This window comes from Trachurus trachurus (assembly GCF_905171665.1).
Source record: "Trachurus trachurus genome assembly, chromosome: 17".
In the NCBI taxonomy this organism is placed as follows: domain Eukaryota; kingdom Metazoa; phylum Chordata; class Actinopteri; order Carangiformes; family Carangidae; genus Trachurus; species Trachurus trachurus.
Genome location: NC_139900.1, coordinates 11,534,273 through 11,555,052, shown reverse-complemented (window position 1 = coordinate 11,555,052; position 20,780 = coordinate 11,534,273). Strand labels below are relative to the sequence as shown.

Below are 20,780 nucleotides of genomic sequence, written 5' to 3'. Positions count from 1 at the left end.
ATTATCTCACAGCGTGGTGAATGTGCAGGTCACAACTTGTCCACCAGAGCGTTGTGGAGTTGTTGGATTGTGTACTTGAGGAGTTTGATTAGGGAAACCAAGAAATCCCATGAGCCTCCGTAGCATAGCTCTGAGCAGCTCTCGGCTCTGCTCCACCGTTCTAAAAATAACTTACACCGACAAATAAAGGTAACGAACCTACTCCTAAATCTATAGGGATTATGGCAATGGGACAATTTGCCGAAATGTTGAACTATCCCTTTAAATCAGTGTTGTTATGCAAGATTCCTCAAGAACATCCTGTTTGCAATGGCCGTAAAAAAAAGTACTGACTCTCTCTCCTCCATCATGGCTAACAAACAAGCTGTCAGGAGGTTTATGATGCACTGGACTTACCTGGAAGTCCGTCACCAGGTCTCGCCCAAAGGTGCCGATGGGAGAGTCTCGGGACATGGAGGTGACCGTGGACAGGAAGCTGCTGGACTCTGTGAGGTTCGGCATGGGCGACAGGTCGTCGGTCCTCTCCCTCAGCCCCTCGCCGACGTGGTCCAGCTTCTCCATGAAGATGTGCAGCTCGGTGCGGAACGCCTTCATGCGCGTGTTGATGGAGTCGAGGACCTGGGCGTCCGGTTTGGCCCCTCCCTCCAGACTCTCTCCCGTCGTCACCAGCAGCCGGCCCTCGAAGATCAAACTGTCGGTGTCCGTGATCAGCCGGTCGACCGTCTTCCCGAGCCGCTCCGCCTCTCGCTTCACGTTGCTGAACGACTCCCGCTCCTCTCTCCTGCGATTGGCCAGTTCGGTGGCGCTGAGCTCGCTGCCGTCCGACGGTTTGATGCTTCCGAACCCTGAGGTGGTCGTCGTCGTTTTCTCGAACATGTCTTCGGAGTCGCTCTCGCCTCCGATGGGGCCCTCTCGCTTCGGGTGGAGGAGGAGAAGCCGTCCCGCCTCTTCGTCCTCGGCGGCTTCTCTGCGCCCGGCGTCGCTCTCCGCGTCGCTGTCTCGCGGGCTGCCGGTGCGGAGGCCGAGGTGCGCGGCCAGGTCGCACCGCTGCACGTTGGACATGAGGACGCGGTTCTCGTACTGCAGCTTCATCACCTTCCCGCTGAGCTCGTTGATCTGCATCCGGGCCGATTTGAGCTCCTCCATCATCATCCCGCCACTGGAGCCGTTTCCGTTCCCTCCGTTCCCGGGTTTAAACAACCCTCCTTCGCTCCCCTCCTCGCCGATCGCCGCCGAGCTGCTGCTGCTGCTGTTGCTGGGCCCGAACTTGAAGCGGTTGAGTTCAGACGTCAGCTGCCTGTTGTGGTCTTCGATCTCGGAGATGGAGCGGCGCAGCAGCTCGGCCTCCTCCTCCACGAACTGGAGATGGCGACGCAGCTCGCTCGCCGACTCCAGCGCGTCGCCACCGTACGGCGACGAGGGCATGCTGGAGAAGGGTTCCCGTCCGAAGCAGTCTCTCTCGTACTGACACCGGATGTCTTCGTTCTCGGCCCTCAGGCTGCGGTTCTCCACCTCCAGCTCCACGATCTTGCGGCCCAGGATGTTGGCTTCCTCCTCCACCAGCTTCAGCCGCAGTCGCAGCTCCGCCTCTCGGGTGGTGTGAGGGCCGCCGCCAGAGCACTCGGCCAGAGGAAGGGGACTGTCCACGTCCCCGTAAATGGACTTGTACTTTTGCAGCTCCTGCTCCACTTCGTCCTTCTCCCGGCCGAGCTTCGCCATCTTTTTCCTCATCAGGCCGGACTCCTCCTTGGCAAACTGGAGCTGGCACCTGAGGTCCGCGCTGTCCTCCTGGCGTGAGAACGACACAACACAACATTTTAAACCTGAAGTAAATGATTTTTGGCCTACATATCGCCTTTGAAAGGGGACATGTTGTGGAAATGTCACTTTTTGAAGGCTCTTTAACATATATTGGTGTGTTTGCCTCACCTTTTGGCCCCAAAAATGTGAGAATTGACCAAAAAATCTTTCAGGCTCCCTAGGTTAAAATTTGTGTGGTTTTATGAGCTGTTCCCTCAGTTGTCTGACAATGATGCAACTAGTTTTCGAATTTGCATAACACCACCTCTACCTGGGATTGGTAGAAGGGGCGGGGCAACGGTGGTTTATTTGCATTTAAAGGAACTGGCACTGAAACCAGCCGTTCTGAACAGGGCTGTTTTAAACGGATGAAAAAAAGAGCTGTGATGTTTGATCCTTGGGGTATTTAGACCAAAGCATGTCAAAGACATGTCTTTAAGACACCTGGGAAATATTTTGATTTGTGGAAAAGGGGCAGAATATGTCTCCTTTAAGTTGCTTTGATTAACTTATTTACACATTTTTCGGAAATGGAGCAACATTATCATTCATTTGGAGTAAATCTGGTAACCTGGTGAATTGCAGTCCAATATTCACTCTGTTTTGGTTCAGTATTTGGCCTCTACCGGCTCCTCAGGGAAATATCTGGCTTATTTGTGTTCACCAGCTCATCTCAGAGTGTGCCTGTTTGCTGTGTGGTGCTGGGCAGGTGGTGCACAATGGATTTTTGACACACAAAAAAGAAAAGCTGCTTGTTGCAGCCAAAAATGCTGCTATGAGAGCAGATAGTGAATCACAAACACAGTAAAGCTGCAGGCCAGATACCTAAACAATGAGCTGCAAACTCACTACGGAGCCTCGTAGAATCTGCAGATACGGATAACAACAATCGAGTCGGTGAGCTCATCTCTACATGTGAAATCTTTAATAAACAGGTCACAGATTTTTTAGTTAAAACAGGAGCAAATGGTGGATTTGCACAGGGAGGACTGTTGTCAGCCGGGGATTAATACACATTTGTTGCTCTAGTAAAGTAAAGTGGGTTTGAGTCAAGTGCCCACGATGATAGTAATGAAGGAGGATGTCACTGAGCGCAACAGTGGCATAACCTTCAAAATAAAAAATACTCAATAATACTGAAACTGAGGAAAATGTGTTCAGAAAGTCTTTTACCTGACTGGAGGATTTCTTGTCTTTGAACGTTTCCCTGCTTCCTCGTCTCCTCAGAGCCGTCTGTGAGAGAGCAGAGAGGAAGAAAGCTGTAAAACATGTAACTGCACACAAACGCTTCACACAGGATCTTCAAATATCAATTCCCCACCAACAATTGCTGCTGTCACTGCATGATGGAGAGGGAAAATTAAAAACGCCAACAACGTTATAATACTCTGATTAAAGCTATAAAAGAGGCTGTGAATCCAATGATGAGGACCTCTGCAGTTTTTAAGATGCTATTGATACTTACATACACCATACAGCCAGAGTTTATACAGGCGTGCAATAACTGGCAATATACCATAATAAGGTCCTTAACAGGGCCGGCCCCTGGCATAAACACTCTATGCGGTTGTTTAGGGCCACAGCCGTTAGGTGGGGGGCGACATGATCAGAAAGGTACCGGGGTTCATCAAGTCATTTAAACATCCTGAGGTCTGCACGCACGCTACAAGCTTTATATGTAATTTGAAGTCAATATTCAGCTTCTTTTATCTCACATTTGAGACATTTGGTGAAAATAGAATGGCAGAATGACAACATTTGTGCTCAAAAAGCAACCTTACAAAATTTCATTTTAGACTTGTTTTCTACACTTATCTATTACTGTATTCATATCCTATTTCAAGCACCAAAAACAGTTCATTCTCATGACTGAAGGTGTGTTTTCACAAGGGATTTGACATTTTTCAAAAAGCAGACCTCAAATTTCCAGCATTATTTCTTTATACAGTGTTCTAGGCAAATTGGCCTCAGTGTGCTTACAGCGGAGGTTCTAATATTTAGACATAAAACACTTGAGTATTGTTACATCTGCAAGTATCTTAAAAAGATAAATTTAAGAAAATATGTTAAATTCGAGAAAATGGCCTCAAACCTCAGAGGGCATAAACACGTCTGTATTCAGTTTTAACCAGTGATTTGGTGTTTGCGCTTAGAGTGCAGGGCCACAAACAAAAATCTTGTTTAGGGCCACCAAAATCCTAGGGCCGGCCCTGGTCCTTAATTAGTTTAGTTCATTTAGTCGTTTCATTCAAAAAAAGAAAAGAAAAACAGTTTAATAAATAATAAATAATAATATAAATTATAGCTGCTGCGCAGCAATGGGTCGGGTCCGGGCTAATTTTGGCAAATTCTGAGCAACAAACAGGAGAATAGGAAGACAGGATGGTTGACCTTATAATGTTCAATTTGCATCAGTTGAGGATTGAACCCACAACCTCGGGAACCAAAGACCGTTGACTATCGCACTGAGCTAATTGACAAGTGGCAGTTCAACAGTGGCTTCACAAATTGAGTAAGCCATTCACTGTTGTGCAGGCAGATTTGAAACCACAGTAAAAAGAAAAATCAGTTTTTGAGGTAAAATAATGATATGTATTAGTCAAACATCTACTATGAATCTAAGATGTTAAGAGCCTTCGCACATGGTCCAGTCCAAGCTATTTGAATTTTTAAATTTAGAGGCTTGCTGTGATGCCACCATTAGGACAATTGTCTTGTGTTTCATGTTGAGGACAACTGACATTTTGATCTGTCATCATCATCATCATCACCACCCTTGCTGGGTCTCGAACTCACAACCTCTGACACCAAGAACCAGCTCTTAACTCGCTGAGCTAATTGGCTGGTAGTGAGACCTGCTGTGTAGCTTCATTTATCCACTCAGGTGAGTCAGTGCCCGGGCAGCTGTTGTGATGAAATGGTCAAAATGTCAATAATTCAGTCATCTAAACAAAAATCTGATAATACATAAATTGCATCTTGACCGCATGGAAATGTTGGTGATTTGTTTTTAATGATAAGTGTTTTGCTTCATAAGAGAAAATATGATGTTTATAAATTCCACTCTCACATTGACTGCAGTTGTTCCCATGAGAGCAGAATTCAAAATGTTCTCAAAAATTCCGTTTTTGAGATAAAATTCTGATATTTGCCAAACTTCATCAACCATGACTCCAGAATATTCTCATTTTTTTTCAGGAAGATTGAAAATGTATTTAGCAAGAATTTGATGGTATATGTTTACAGTACTGTTTACAGTCAAACGTTTTCATGCACTGTAGGCTCAATTTTTGCTTAATCAAAAATCCGAGAAACAAGTTTTGTGGAGGACAGTCTGAAGATGCTCTGTAGCAAGTTTGGTGTCAATTGAGCAAAAATTGTGGGAGGAGATACATTTTAGAAGTTTTACAGTTATTGAAAAAAACAGAGTGATGGACTTCATAATTTGTAATAAGTTTAAGTGGACAAAAGTTTCAGCAGTATTGAGGCTACATTGTGGTGAAGTTTCAACACTGTAGCATCTACCGTTGGTTTGGTAGGAATTTTTAAAGTTTTTAAATTTAAACGCTTATTGTGCCCCCCCTAGGAGGGGGGGGCACATGTCCTTGGAGTTGAGTGAATCTGGCATGGGACTGAACCTTTGTGCAAAGTTTGGTGAGTTTTCACCCATGGGAAGTATGACTTCCTTGGAAGAAGAAAGAAAGAAAGAAGAAGAAGATTATAGCTGCTGCGCAGCGATGGGTCGGGTCCGGGCTACTTTTGGGCAAATTTAGGCAATTCTGAGCAACAAACAGGAGAATAGGAAGACAAGACAGTTGACCTTATAATGTTCAATTTGCATCAGTTGAGGATTGAACCCACAACCTCGGGAACCAAAGACTGTTGTCTATCACACTGAGCTAATTGGCAAGTGGCAGTTCCACAGTGGCTTCACAAATTGAGTAAGCCATTCTGTCGTGTAGGCAGATTTGAAACCACAGTAAAAAGAAAAATCAGTTTTTGAGGTAAAATAATGATATGTATTAGTCAAACATCTACTATGAATCTAAGATGTTAGGAGCCTTCGCACATGGTCCAGTCCAAGCTATTTGGATTTTTAAATTTAGAGGCTTGCTGTGATGCCACCATTAGGACAATTGTCACAGGACATCTGACATTTTGATCTGTCATCATCATCATCATTATCACCCTTGCTGGGTCTCGAACTCACAATCTCTGACACCAAGAACCAGCTCCTAACTCACTGAGCTAATTGGCTGGTAGTGAGACCTGCTGTGTAGCTTCATTTATCCACTCAGGTGAGTCAGTGCCCGGGCAGCTGTTGTGATGAAATGGTCAAAATTTCAGAAATTCAGTCATCTAAACAAAAATCTGATAATACATAAATTGCATCTTGACAGCATGGAAATGTTGGTGATTTGTTTTTAATGATAAGTGTTTTGCTTCATAAGAGAAAATATGATGTTTATAAATTCCACTCTCACATTGACTGCAGTTGTTCCCATGAAAGCAGAATTCAAAATGTTCTCAAAAATTCAGTTTTTGAGATAAAATTCTGATATTTGCCAAACTTCATCAACCATGACTCCAGAATATTGTCATTTTTTTTCAGGAAGATTGAAAATGTATTTAGCAGGAATTTGATGGTATATGTTTACAGTAGTGTTTACAGTCAAACGTTTTCATGCACTGTAGGCTAAATTTTTGCTTAATCAAAAATCCGAGAAACAAGTTTTGTGGAGGACAGTCTGGAGATGCTCTGTAGCAAGTTTGGTGTCAATTGAGCAAAAATTGTGGGAGGAGATACATTTTAAAAGTTTTACAGTTATTGAAAAAAACAGAGTGATGGACTTCATAATTTGTAATAAGTTTAAGTGGACAAAAGTTTCAGCAGTATTGAGGCTACATTGTGGTGAAGTTTCAACACTGTAGCATCTACCGTTGGTTTGGTAGGAATTTTTAAAGTTTTAAAATTTAAACGCTTATTGTGCCCCCCCCTAGGAGGGGGGGGCACATGTCCTTGGAGTTGAGTGAATCTGGCATGGGTTTGGATGTTTCTGTGAAGTTTGGTGAGTTTTCACCCATGGGAAGTATGACTTCCTTGGAAGAAGAAGAAAGAAAGAAGAAGAAGAAGAAGAAGAAGAAGAATTCCTAGGAATACAATAGTGTCCCGGCAGCTTAGCTGCCCGGACCCTAAAGAAGAAGAAGAAGAATTCCTAGGAATACAATAGTGTCCTGTCAGCTGCGCTGCCCGGACCCTAATAATAAATAAAATAATGGAACTCCTGAATGAAAGGGGGCAGAAAGAAGTGAACTACCCCTTTTTCAAGAAATCCTTTACAAATGAGATGTATCAAAATTCAAAAAATTGAATAAAATAAATTAAAATAATAACTGCAATACAGTGGCTTGCATATATGAAGCCAAAAGGCCAGAGGAACATTAATCTATGTGGACGTCTTATGTAACATTTCCATGTCTACCGTAATACAGGGCAGTGGCCAACATCTGGCCACCATGTGAGTTTTATTTCTGCAGAGTGAGTGAGTGGCAGATTGTATACGGACACTGTATGTGATTTAAATAAATTCTGCTCCGTATTGTAAGTTTGGAGAAAAACTCAGTGTCGCCGATGATGATGATGATGATGAAGATGTTGTGTTGTGTTGTCATGTCTTTTGTTGTGTGATGCAGCGGGACGCTCCAGATCCCATTGAGAGCTTGGTGTGACAGACGTCTTATCCCGGCTCAGATTCAGTGACACATGGCGCTTCCACGGCGCTCGGAGGGAAAGCATCTGCCTGTCCAGTGGGGAAATCTGTCCTGTAGCTAATACTGCAGTCGGCAACTCGGCATCGCACGCAAAGCCTGGATAAAAAACAGGGCCCTCTGCACGCCAGCTTAGCCTCTCACCCTCCAAATACAATCATTCATTTTTATCAGGGATTTTTCTTACAACATCAGCTGCAGCGCTGTAAGACCGCGACAAGATAGACAGGCAGGGAGCAAAAAGGGAGGGAGGGAGGAAATGGAGAGAGAGAGGGGGGAGTGAAGGAGAAGAAGAAATCCCCTTCTATAAAAGCAGAGCTCCAGGAACAGATCGCTGCCCCGGCACAGTTATTTAAAGGTACTGATGATAAGTAAAGTCACAGCCGAGCTCCTTTCTAAGAAGCATAATTTGATATTAATATTTCCGATCTCAGACTCGCGTCATATTTCAAAGTCGCCACACTTCAGGAGGATTCACACTGTGAAAATCCACAAGCCACAGTCCAGATATTATTCAATTTACACATGAAAAAAAGAATTTAAGAGTCACTGAACTTTGCTTTACTTTAAAAGCACTTCACTTTTTATTCCTTTTTTTTCTTCTTTTTTTACTTTAAATCCTTGCTTACAGCAAGTTATTGCCTTTTGCATTTGATATGTGAATCATACCGTGTGGAAGTCAACATGTTGCAGCGACCACGTTGGTATCAATATTATCTTATCATGTAAATATGAAATATAATCTATAGTTGCACATATGCTATCCCTCAAAATGTCTTTGCTGAACTTTTTGCGTGTTGTTCTTGTCCTTAAAACAAAGAAATACTGTACAAACCATCTAATACAGGATACACCTCAAATACCAGTATTATCCAAGAGGAACATTGTTTTCACTTCAAATAACCCATTTTGCCACCGTTAATACAAAATAATACAAGAATATATTAGACAAAATCTGGTACATCAGCACCAACGACAAGGTTACAGTATTTGATTTACTCAAAAGCTTAAAATACAAAATGACTCTCTAGTTAAAAAAACAAACAAATAACTACTGTATTGTGTTGAAATAATGCACCTCTGAGGAAACAGTTTTATCACTCTAGCAGAAACAAAACATCTCAAACCATCAACCAAATACCTCCAAATAATAAACAATGAAAATAAATAAATAAACCACTGCATCACAGGATGAAAAGCTTAATAAAGAGAAATCAGGGGATGAGACTAATTGCTGGTCAGCAGGTGGAAAAAGGGGGGAGGACGTCTCCTGTGTAGCTGTGTCCTCTTTGTATCGCCTCATAAAAAATATTTTATGTCGCCATAAAAGTGTTTCTGGGACATGTTTACATTGTCAACAGTCTGGTCTGGTTGGTCTGTGGGAATGAGAATAAAGTCGTATTTTATCACCACCACAGTGGGACGGACACTGTGGGACATTAAAGGCTCCATCTCCTCTCTACAGTTCCTGTCAGAGGAGTTAGAGGGAGCAGCACCTCTGCATGGACGCTGGTGGTCACAGCTGTCGATTAACCGCTGCAGTCGCTCCTGTGCATTTCTACATTTTTCTTTTTTTAAAAGAATATTGTCATACAGTATCAATGCAAATGCACAGTTAGTGAGATTTTAGTGTTTGCAAAACCCACTTGACTCAAACTGCCACTCGAGGAAGAAGAACAATGTATTCTGACTCGATTTCAGTCTTTTTTTTGCAAGTGAAGAACAGAATATTATTCATCACTGTTTCACACAAACGCTCCTCTTCTACTTCCACACTCATCGTCGTTTCTACTCGGCGAAAAAAACAAAGCAAACTCTCTCCTCCTCGCGCTGTTCAAGCTGTTTCCAGCCAAAATAGGACCAGTCGACCAGCGTGAATCATTCATGGCCAGACGGCTGGAAAGTGTGAGGGTGAACCTGTTTTGCCCGGAGCTGGGACCGACTTTGACTCAGTCTCTGGCTCGGTGACAGGGGAGAGGGAAGCGCCTGCTTAGAGACGGCACCAAAACATGAACATAACCAAAGAGTGGGCAGTGAGAGTCGCAGAGAGAGAGAGAGAGAGAGAGATTCTGTGTCCAACTTCATGACTGATTTTCCATCTATTTTTGAGGATGTAGCACTGAATCATGTTTCCTGACTCGGTCTTCTGCTAATAATCAGTGTTTTCTACATGTTTCTTCAGTGTTTCCTACACATTTTCTTATTTAGTTATTTTATTTTTTGGCTTCATTTGTTAATTATTGGAAACTTGCTTCTTTCTGTAACTCCCAAACCATGAAGAGTTCTAATTGTTTTACTGAAATCATGAATTAAAGGATAGGCATTTATAAGCTGGATAGCTTCTCTATCTATTTATGAACTAGTTGAACTAAGGTTTGTATTATGGAATATGACTGATTGTGATTGATGCTCAACTGTAAACAATTTGTGCACAAAATTGAATATACAAACTACTACTAAACACAGACACACACAGAGGAGCTTCAAGCTTCTTTGTCTCCCCTCTTGTTGCCTTTACGCTTTGTTATACTGTAAATCTGTGTCAGAGTCTCAAACAGACCGCTCTCTGCTCTGAGCTGAAAGAAGAGGTTCGATAGTGCACGGAGTCTTTTTGGGCAACAACTTGCCTCGTAGCTATTGTATGATGGGTTTGACGTTATTGTTTAAAAAGAGTTACAGGATAAAACAGACCGGTTTTCCCCCTTAAAGTAAAGTAAATCAATTGTTTATCCCCATATTTAACCTGTCATTTTTTTTTTTACATTTCACATGTCAAAATAACTAAGTGACGTTTGTTCAACTTGTGCAAACCGTCCCGTTATCCCCTCATCTCTAACTACAGGAATCCTCTGTAATTCACTGCTTACTCTTGTTATTCACAGCTACATGTGAATCCACAGACGTCGTGGTTCAATCCCAACGCCCCTCCTCCCTCCCCTCCCCTCCCCCTCCCCGGTCCAGTATCTCCATCACCAGTCGTTGTTTAATTCCCAGCCCGCGGTGACAGAGCTAATCTCTCCGGGGAGACAGCGGATTAGACGACATCTTGTGCAAAGCTCCTCTGAACCCCAGACCGCCACCACCAGGGATCCCTGTTGACTGTGCTACAGGAGTCGATCTGAGGCTCAGACAGACAACAACAGCCTGATCAAAGACACGCTGATCACACACTGTCGTTAGTCTGAGCCATTAGCCTACAAACACAACAGCGCAAACTCACTTTTTAAGTGCCAGTTAGAGTTCATTTGATAGGGAACTCATTACGACACACATTTTCTAATGTTCAACAAATGTGCCTTCAGGCAGGAGTTACCTTTTTAATGTTGGTATTAATTATTATTAGTCAATTTTATTACCATTCAGTGCTGCCACTTATAGCTTGTACGCTCATCATGAAGTTAAAGGGCAACTACGCAAGTCTAGTCGCTTTTTCCTCTGTTTTGCTAACCCTCCTCCCGGCCATGTGCATCTGTTTACAATGAAGCCTGCTGCGAGAAATCAAAAAATTGAGCGGTGGATAACGTTACATAACATAAATGATGGTACGGTGCGTGTGTTTGTGTAGTCTTAACCGTCATAAACAAAAGATTAGGGGTTACAGAGCACGTTTGTGTCACGGGGTGCAGGGACAAGAGCTGGGACACCGGGGCGGCAACCAGGTACTACACTGATGTTGCAAGGTTGGTTTTCAGCCGTGAGATGCCAGGTGAAGGCAGAGAGCCTCCGTTCTCACTAACAAGTCACAAGTCATGTAGTTAACGATCACAATTACTCCGGAGCTTTTTAATTAAGGCAAAAATGTAGCATAGCCACGGGAGAAATCCTGCTTAGTTCCTCTTTAAAAGGGAACTGCGCTTTTTCCTCTGTTTTGCTAACCCTCCTCCCGGCCATGTGCATCTGTTTACAACAAAGCCGGCGAGAAATCAATCAATTGAGCGGTACATGACTTTATATATCACATACAATGTTACGACGTGTATATTTGCGTAGTCTTATCCGTCATAAATAAGAGATTATGGGTTAGGGTTGGTTTGTGTTGCGGTGCCATAGAGACGAGAGCTGGGACACCGGGTTGGAGGTTGGTTTTTGGCCAAGAGACGCTACGTGGAAGGCAGAGAGGCTGCGTTAGTTCCTCTTTAAACATCAGCTACAGTACGGCTAGAAACTCCTATTTGACAGGAGCATGAGCCTGCAAACAGTAACTAAACTGGATCATGATTTTCGATGTCCCTACTATTATACAGGAGAGGGAGAGGGAAGGGCTGTGTGTTTTAGTGGAGTGACACACTTATAATCATAATCCTAATAGTCCGGTCTGTACAGGATCAATAAGATTAGCATTGTACAAAGCAAGGTCACACAAACAGTGCAGCAGGAGTCAGAGCAGAGACACACAGAGGTCGTGACTGTGGGTCACAGTTTTTATCCCCACAGCAGATGGTGCAGCTCCGAACTGAAGCATCCTCAAGCCCGACACTGAACCTCGGCCTCCTCCTGAGTCTCTCTCAGACGTCGGCCTCTGACACCTGCTGCACAGTGAGATACAAACAGACTGTGTGTGTGTGTGTGTGTGTGTGTGTGTGTGTGTGTGTGTGTGTGTGTGTGTGTGTGTGTCACTGGTGCTGCTTTCTCTCTTTTTAGCACAGTCTTATTGAAAGGATCAAAGCCGATGAGCAGAACTAGAGACGTCATGTTCCTTTTCTTTGTAAAAAAAAAACCTGGTGCCTACATCACCCACAATGCAATTGGTCCATTTGTTATGCTATATACACTGTGAATATACAGTACAGTATACGTACTTTGATGAACACATTTGCAACATATTAACTATCAAAATTGAAATATTGATGATAGCATTTCTTAAACTAAAAGTATTGATTTGTTTTGGAAAAAAAAAAACTCAATATATTTATATAACAAAGTATTTTATGAAAAAACTAAACTAATCATCTAAATTGCTTATAAATCAGTTTTTGCCTGTTTTTTCTTACTGAAAACGGAATAAAAGAAAGAATCTGGAGATGTCACCTTGTGCTGTGAGAAATCAAAAGAACAGATGAATCGTTAATGAATTTACTTTAACTGAGGTTATTTTTTCCTCCTGAATGTCACTGCATTTAAATAAAAGCCTCGGTCTGCGACACACACACACACTCCACGTTCTCTTTGTGTGATTGTACAGTATTTATTCCACTTAAACACACAGCTGCACACGCATGCACACACTGATGCACAACACACACTTGCATCACTCAGTCAGTCAGTGATGCAGGCTGCTGCAGCTGGTGTGGAGCTGGTTGTGTGACTGGTGTGGCTGGTTTTACTCCCCTGGGCGTCTCTGCCAGCCGGCGGGATTAGCAGATTGTAGTTACACAGTCGTTACCCTGCTGGGACCGAGTGAGGCCGGCGCTCTGGGCTTCACGCTCTCTCTCTGTCTCTGAGTGATGGGTGACAGTCTGTGTGTCACTGGCCTCCTCCTGCACCTCCCACCTGGACCCTGCATCCCTTTTTTTTTTTACTCTCTTCACTCCTCTCTCCTCTTTCTATCTCCCACTTGTCCTTCCTCTTTACTCTGGCCTCACACACGTCACCCGTGAAGGACATGTGAAATGCAGGGGACGGCTAATGTAAGCTCTCCCTCTCTGTGTGTGTGTTGTTCTGTCCCTCTGAGGCCCAGCTGGACTTCAGACCATCAGAACGAGGTCATTCAGCCTCTAAAAAAAACACCTTCAAAGGCCTAAATTTGAAGGTTTCGGATTATATTTGGAGGTGAAGATGAGAATCAGGGTTTAAAGCGGAAAGTAGGAACCGGAGGAGTCGACTGCGCAAAAAGAGATTTGGATTTGGCTTAAAAAAAACGAAGGTTAGCGTTAAGATGAGGTTTAGGACTGGATATTGATTCAGTGTCATTTCATGGCAAAGACTTAGGTTTGTTAGAAGTTTAAGGGTTTGAGCAGCAGCGTTCAGACCGGAGATACCGCCTCATCTCTTCCTCCTGCAAAGCTGTAACGCGAGAATCACATCAGGAATCATTTGCATGTGTTTTCTTAAACTGCATTAAGGGACACGGTGTGTGTGCATGGCTAGACAACATGACAATAATAAAACAAGTTGCGACAATAGGCGAGTCAGGTGCATATTCAGGTTTAACTGGGTGATGTTTTGTTTTTTTTGCCTAATCCTCCCTCTGTACCAGTGCAGCAGCTTCACTGAAAGAGCTAAATTTAGATGTAGGATTATAGATTTTGGCTACAGAAGTGTTGAGTTTATGGTGAATTCATGGTCATTTTTTTTGTTTTTAAGACGATTTTGAATATCAGTATTAGAGTTTGGTTTGGTTCATAATTAGATCAGGATTCATTTTGTGCAGGTCAGGATGAATCAATTGAAATTCCTCACAAATCCAGTTACTGTACACAAATGTGTGACAGCTACTTAATAATAATAATAATAATAATAATAATAATAATAATAATAATAATAATAATAATAATAATAATAATAATAATAATAATAATAACTTTATTTATAGAGCACCTTTCAAAACAAAGTTACAAGGTGCTTAACAATAAAATGGTTTGTGCAATATAAAATTCAAGACAGTATAACATTAAAATACAGGAATACAGAATAAATAACAAAAAAGAATCAGTTTAAGAAGGCCAGACGATAAAAGTGAGTTTTAAGAAGTGATTTAAAACAGGACACAGAGTTTGCCTGCCTGAGATCTCCAGTCAGGGCGTTCCACAGCCGAGTCCCCTCTGGTCTACTTCCAGCTTCACTCCGCCCTCTGTGCCACCATCAGTGGGGGTGTCAGCAGGAGCCATTATAGTGTGTTTTGAGTCTCAGGGGGTGTGCGGGGGGAAACTATATATTCAACAGATGAGTAAAAGCAAATGGCTCAATGGGCAACATTTGCACAGTGGAGCTCTGACATCGCTGCTGCTGCTGCTGCTGCTCTCACAGTCACACTCTCATTGGAAAAACTGGTGCGTGGTTCACAGGGGAAACTGAGAATATTGTGTACTCTGACACGCCTGTTTGCGTAAGACACTGAGACATTTTTTTGGAACAGGCGCCGGATGACATCGTGCAGTGACATCACTAAAAAAAAAGGGAAAAAAATCCCAAAGGAGGAGGGAGGAATAAAATATTTCGGGGGTGGAGGATGTGTAAGAATGGGAACACGACGAGTGTATTTTCAGCAGCATCTGTACTCAACAGCTTGGCCTATTTACGATTTTTTTTTTTTTTTTTTACTGAAAGACTGTAATACAGTGCAGAGGGTGGCGTCTGGCTCTGGTAATGGGATTTAACAGGGAAGTGTGTGGTGTGACCAGCGAAAAGGGGGCGGCGGATTGGAGGGGATGGATGGATGTGAGGATGATGGGGTGGTGGGCTGTTTCATCGAGGGGGGGGGGGGGCGACTGTGGGAGTGGAGCACAAAAGGAGCTGCGACGGCCGCTGGATGCAGATAAACCCCCTTCTCAACCCTGACAGAGGAGCCTAAGACTCCAACACAACAGAATAAATATCGCTCACCCGGCGGGAGAGCTCAGGGAGATAAGTCGCTGTGAAATGTTTAGAGGCAGATTATATTAGTGAGATCTGGATGAATGAGCCCTCAATCTGGACTGTAATCCGTTTCAATAAATTAATTAATGCAGCGGCACACACACACACACACACACTCACACTTGTCTGAATGCATAGAAGAGTCCAACACTCTTTGAGTTGTTTAATTCAATTTCAAATTTTCCATCCAAGGACGTGTTCTTCTGACGCATGTGATGCACGAGTTTTCTTTTAAAGCTGCTGCTGCAACATGATTTACAGGCACCGTGTTATTTTTATAAGGACGATCAATCTTTGGCTTGTAGCACCTGCAGTGCTCTAAATATACTTCCACTGGATATGCTCCATCAGCCAAATATGAACCATGCAACCCACTGAAATTGAATTTGCTGCTGAAAATGGTGCACAAACCCCCCCCCCTACCCCTCACCCCACTACTAACACCACCACAGGTCGCTGCAGCGAAGCTACTGCTGCTGCATTTTTCCAGAGAGCCCTAAACCAATCAAAGCTGACTGAATTAGAGTAATCCAGTAGAGAGCGCTGCGCTGCTCAGACAATGTGCACACGTGTGGCGGCGTGTACACTGTGTGTGTGTCTATCTGCAGTATCATCATCAGTCTCCCACATGTGTCTGAGAACGTGTGTGGGTGCATTTTGTGTCGGTGTATCCTTCTGCCACATGTGTGTGTGTGTGGGGTTCACGCTTTTATTTGGCAGCAGCAGCGAGACGGGCGGGATGCAGCAGTCTGAGCCGAGGTCACTCCAATGTCAGGCCAAACCCCCGGTGGATGTGAGCATCTTGTAAACAGACTCTGGGCGTCTCTATCACTCCTGCGTCTTGACATCAATAGCTGTGTCCAGAGAACGCTCTTCACCTCTGTGGTGAAATATGAAATCCTGGTTGTTAGAAACCAGAGAGGAGGCGGAAAAGTCCACACACACACACACACACACACACACACACACAGTGAAATTAAGGTCGTTGTTGCAAAATGTTGTGTATTTGGTGAAACATGAAGATGCATGGGCCTGTTTGACATAAAGCACAGCAGTGGTTAAAATGAGACATACATCACAGACACGTGATCTTAAAGCTGCACTTATCAATATTTTTACATTAATAATGGATCAAATGACTGCGTGATGCTGCTTTTAGTGGCGAAGCTACTGAGGATCATCATGAACCCTGCAGCTCCACTCCACAACAGAGTGTTTCAGAGTCTTTCCGCTCATTGTTTCATGATATACTACAGTATGTTTGTGATGGAGAAGTTAACGTTTTGCTTTGAGACTTCTGGCATGAACGCTGCTGAGAAACCTGGGATGAAATATAATCATTTAGATTTAAGTGAATCGATGAATTCCCTTTAGCTGTGTGAGGTTTTAAATGAAAGTAAGAATTCATATGTCATTCAGCTATTTATCCATTTCTCCTCTTTATCTTTCTTCCTCTTCTTAATCTCTTGACTGCAATAATAATTTTATCAAATAGAGGTGTGTACAATAGTGTAAATGTGCATATATGTATGACTTTAAGTGTAAATGGATGCATAATGTGCATGAGATCAGTGTGTTTGCTCTAAATGTCAAAAGCAGAGAAGTGATGAGAATCATTTAGGTTGTATATCACATGCACAGCTTTACCTTAATTCCAAATATAAACTAAAACAAGGACAAAAAAGACGTCCTTGGTGTCAGGTCCGTCTCCTGCTCTGTTGTTATGCACGCAGCATAACATTATGGCTTTAAATGCGATTGCCATGCAACCCAGGAAATCCTTGATCCATATCGTTTCAAAAAAAAAATCAAATTAACTGATTATTGGACTGAAGACCATCTGTCCACTTTGTCTCAAACAAATCAAATTACACATTTTCCAGTCATCTTCTTATCAAACAAAGAGGAAGAAAGGCTTAAGAAGCATATTTGCATTGTTATAAACCTGTTAGTGCTTTTGCAATAAACCTGTGGCAATAAAAGGCCGGTGTGTTGTATGAGGTGTCGACAGTACTGCTGTTGACGTGTGCGTCCTGCAGCAGCAGCCAATAGGACTGGGAGACACAGTAATGCTCTCAGGAATCGACATTGGAAGCTATAGAGACCTACGCTGACATGCAGAGGGTATACATCACCCTGTGCAGCAGCATGAGCACAGTATGCCTGGCTCCCTCTGTATGTGTGTGTGTGGGTGTGTGTGTGTGTGTGTGTGTGTGTGTGTGTGTGTGTGTGTGTGTGTGTGTGTGTGTGTGTGTGTATATGTGCGTGTCTGCAGGAGGTCGCGTGTGAGCAGCCGAGGGTCACTCTCTTACTGTTCCCCTTCGCTGAGCCGCGGCCGTGACCTCAGTCTGAGACCCAACGTGCGTTAAAGAGAAGCACAATGGAGCTTTCATGGGGCGTGTCACTCTCCACTCTCACTCACGCTTTACAAATCTCTCCTGAACAACCCGGCGGCCCTGGCATGCTGCGCGCACGAGGCCGCGCTGCCAACTGGCACAGACCAAAAGACACAAGGTTGAGACGACTTTTTAGATGAAAACAAGAAATTCCCAAGGAGTTTTTTTTTTCTTCTTTTCTTTCTTTTTGTTTCTGCTAATCCCTTGTCCAGTACGGAGCAATGTTATCATCGCCTCATGCTGATTCGAACTAAAACAACAGTTGGTAATTAACTGCTTCTATAACAATTACACATTTTTTCTTTAATTAGAGGAGAAAGGCTAAACAAATTTAGCAAATTATAAATAAGTGGGTGCAAACAGAATCACAGGTTTCACACTGTAGCACAGCAGCAGCAGCAGCATCAGCCTGGTGACAATGTGCATGCATGTGTGTGTGCTTGTTGCATGTGCAAGCCAGCAAACTGGTTCTCATATGCCTCCAGTGTGTAATGCTGAATCTGCAGATCCCACGGTAAGAAGGCAGCAGGAGAGAGGGAGAGAGGGGGAGAGAGGGAGAGTGGGAGCTCCCATTAGCAGCTTCAGCTCACATGACCAGTGACAGCGACAGTTCCAGCATTAATATTTGGAAACCCGTTATTTTAATCCCAATATCTGACTGTGGCATTAAATAAAGTAAAGGAGGAGTGTGAGCGAGGACTCTGTTGTGTTATCTTTGCCAAGATAAGAGCATATTAAAGCAGATAAGACGGAGGCCATGTAGAGTGTGTGTCGTACAGCATCAGTGCGACCTGAACACACACACACACACAACTGGGCCTCCACCGGGAGAAAAAGGAAACGTCTGCTTCTACGAACACTGTAGTGACATTATTCATGGATTATTCACGGCCTAATTTATAAGGAATAAGTTGAACAGAGAAAAACTGATTAAAAATATAAGTGGATTGAATTTGAAAACAGATGGATGAAATTATAATTGTATTATGTCTAAAGGAAGAAGGTCGTCTCTCTTCATGTCGTAGTCGAGGAGCCGACCAGCTGTGACCTCCTGTTCTGTCACTTAACAAGTAAAAATGTTCATTTTCTACTTTTCCGCTTTCATTGTCTGTATTAGTCAAGTTAGGCTCCACGTGAGAATTAACCTTAATAATCACATAAACCATAAATTAGCTTTCTGTGTGAAGTACATATCTAAATCCGACAGTGACCCTTTTAACACAAATTGGAAGTAAAGTAGCTTGAAATCTGGATTTTTCCCTTTTCTGACTTAAAGATTTTGAGACCTGGAGAAGTTTAAGTATCCAGTTTTCACCAGACACAAGAAAATATTAAGATAAAATGCTATATTTTATATTTCAGAGCCTGTTTTTGTTTTCTTTCCTGCCCTTCGAATCACAGTGAGACCACCTCAGGTTTACATTGTGTCCTTTGAAACGACCACTGATCTCTACCAGCAGTGACATCCGCACGTCTCACTCTTGTTTGATGCTCGATGATGTTTCACTTCTGTTGATTTGGAGTCTGACAACAATTAAAACCTGTTTCAATCTATTACGGATTCTTTTTATCTTGGATCTGCTCTGTTGCCGTGTGAACAGTCGTAAAAAAAATAAAAAAAACAGGAACTCTTCTCACTGTAATTAATGACCCATCGCCTGGCGAAGCTGTGCTGGGCTGTCCATCACTTGCTGCCATGGTAACGGATGGTTTGAGACGGACAGATCGAAAAAATCTGACCTGGAAACAGAAAAGACTGAGGCGAGGAACAGAGACTCTTTACCACCTGAGGAGGACTGAACCATTGATTTACTGTAACATTGTGGCTACATTTTAAAAACTTTAAAAAAATAATGAACATTTACTCAACGTTTAATGTTTTCAGTGTTTTAGATCAGTGGTTCTCAAACTTTTTTACATCAAGGACCCCTAAATTGACACAAATTAGACCCCCATTGGACAAAATTTTGAAGCAAACACCAGAAATACACAATTTTTTGTTCTGAGACTGAAGAATGTTACTTTTTAGTCAATGCACATTCAAATTAGTGCCAATGCTGTGAATTTTTGGAAGTATTGTAGAGAAATTTCTGGAAAAAAGTTGTAAAATTTCGAAAAAAAAATATTCAAAAATTCAAAAAAGTGTTTTAAAAATTCTAGAAAAAGTGGTAACATTTCTAAAAATAAAATAAAATAAATAAAAATAATTTCTCCAAAAAGGAAAAAAAAAAAGTTCTAGAAAAAAATGGTAAAAAAAGAAAAATATGGGGACCCCCTTGAACCCTCTCAAGGACCCCTGGGGGTCCCCGAACCCCACTTTGAGAACCATTGTTTTAGATGATCAGTGACGGGCAGCTGCCTGCAGTCCCCCCCCCCCCCCCTCCGAGCTTCTGCTGCTGTTATTGATCATTTCTGCGCTGCTTGCAATATGTTGTCTCATAAAACATTGTGGCTTGGAAGAGAAATCTGACAGACTGGACGCAGCCATGACAAACAGTGAGTTGCTGAGGGCCTGGTTTAGCCCCCCCACCCAGCAGCCAGCAGCCCACTCCCCATGGCTCTCTGTGCAGGGAGCTGCATGGAGTCGAACAGGGAGACCGGTCCTCCACCGCTACAGGCCAGAAGGGGGAAGTGGTGATTGATATTTCTGTTATAAAAGGGACACGAGAGGCCGGCCGGGCACGATGAGCCCTGAGACCACTCCACAAGCCTTTTATTATTTTGTTATAAAATGTTTTTGTTTTGTTTGTTTTTTTGTATCACATGGGTTGGTTGCGATGTGACAGTGGACAGTCAGTGTAACCTTGAAGCTACAGTAACTGTTGAACAGAGACTCAAAGACCAGTTCCTGCAATCATGGAAAAGTGAACTTGGCAGCATGACGTCAAGCGACCATGTAAGAGAGCATGCAAGAAACTATAAAAGTATTTATTGTGTCCAGTATAGACAGGACATTTGCAACTTCAGAGAAAACAATACAAGAATACCAGAGTTATTGGAAGGTATAAAGGACTTGACCTCTGTGATGACGGCCGGCTTGGCAATGAGTTTCACGTTTTGTTGAGTGCAAGAATACATGTATAACCAGTGGCGGCTGGTGGTCAAATTAGTTGGGTGGGCTAATAAATAAATTATACCCATTAAGTGGTTAACACAGCTAAAAGTTAGGGTTATCCCGTCTCACAAAAGTATAGCAACTAACTAGGCCTACACACTGCATTAAGTAGAAGGGTCTAGTCC

The 20,780-nt window shown here is 43.0% G+C and overlaps 1 protein-coding gene across 1 annotated transcript in view; it reads right to left on the bottom strand.

Annotated features, from left to right (window-relative positions):
* The window catches only part of mtcl1 (microtubule crosslinking factor 1), a 92,921-nt gene that overhangs the window by 48,128 nt on the left and 24,013 nt on the right, over positions 1-20,780 (bottom strand). The window contains exons 4-5 of the mRNA XM_083991185.1: positions 2,974-3,033; positions 397-1,788 (exon numbers count right to left, since the gene is read on the bottom strand). Coding sequence (XP_083847311.1) covers positions 397-1,788; positions 2,974-3,033 — 1,452 coding nt within the window. The remainder of the gene's footprint in view (positions 1-396; positions 1,789-2,973; positions 3,034-20,780) is intronic.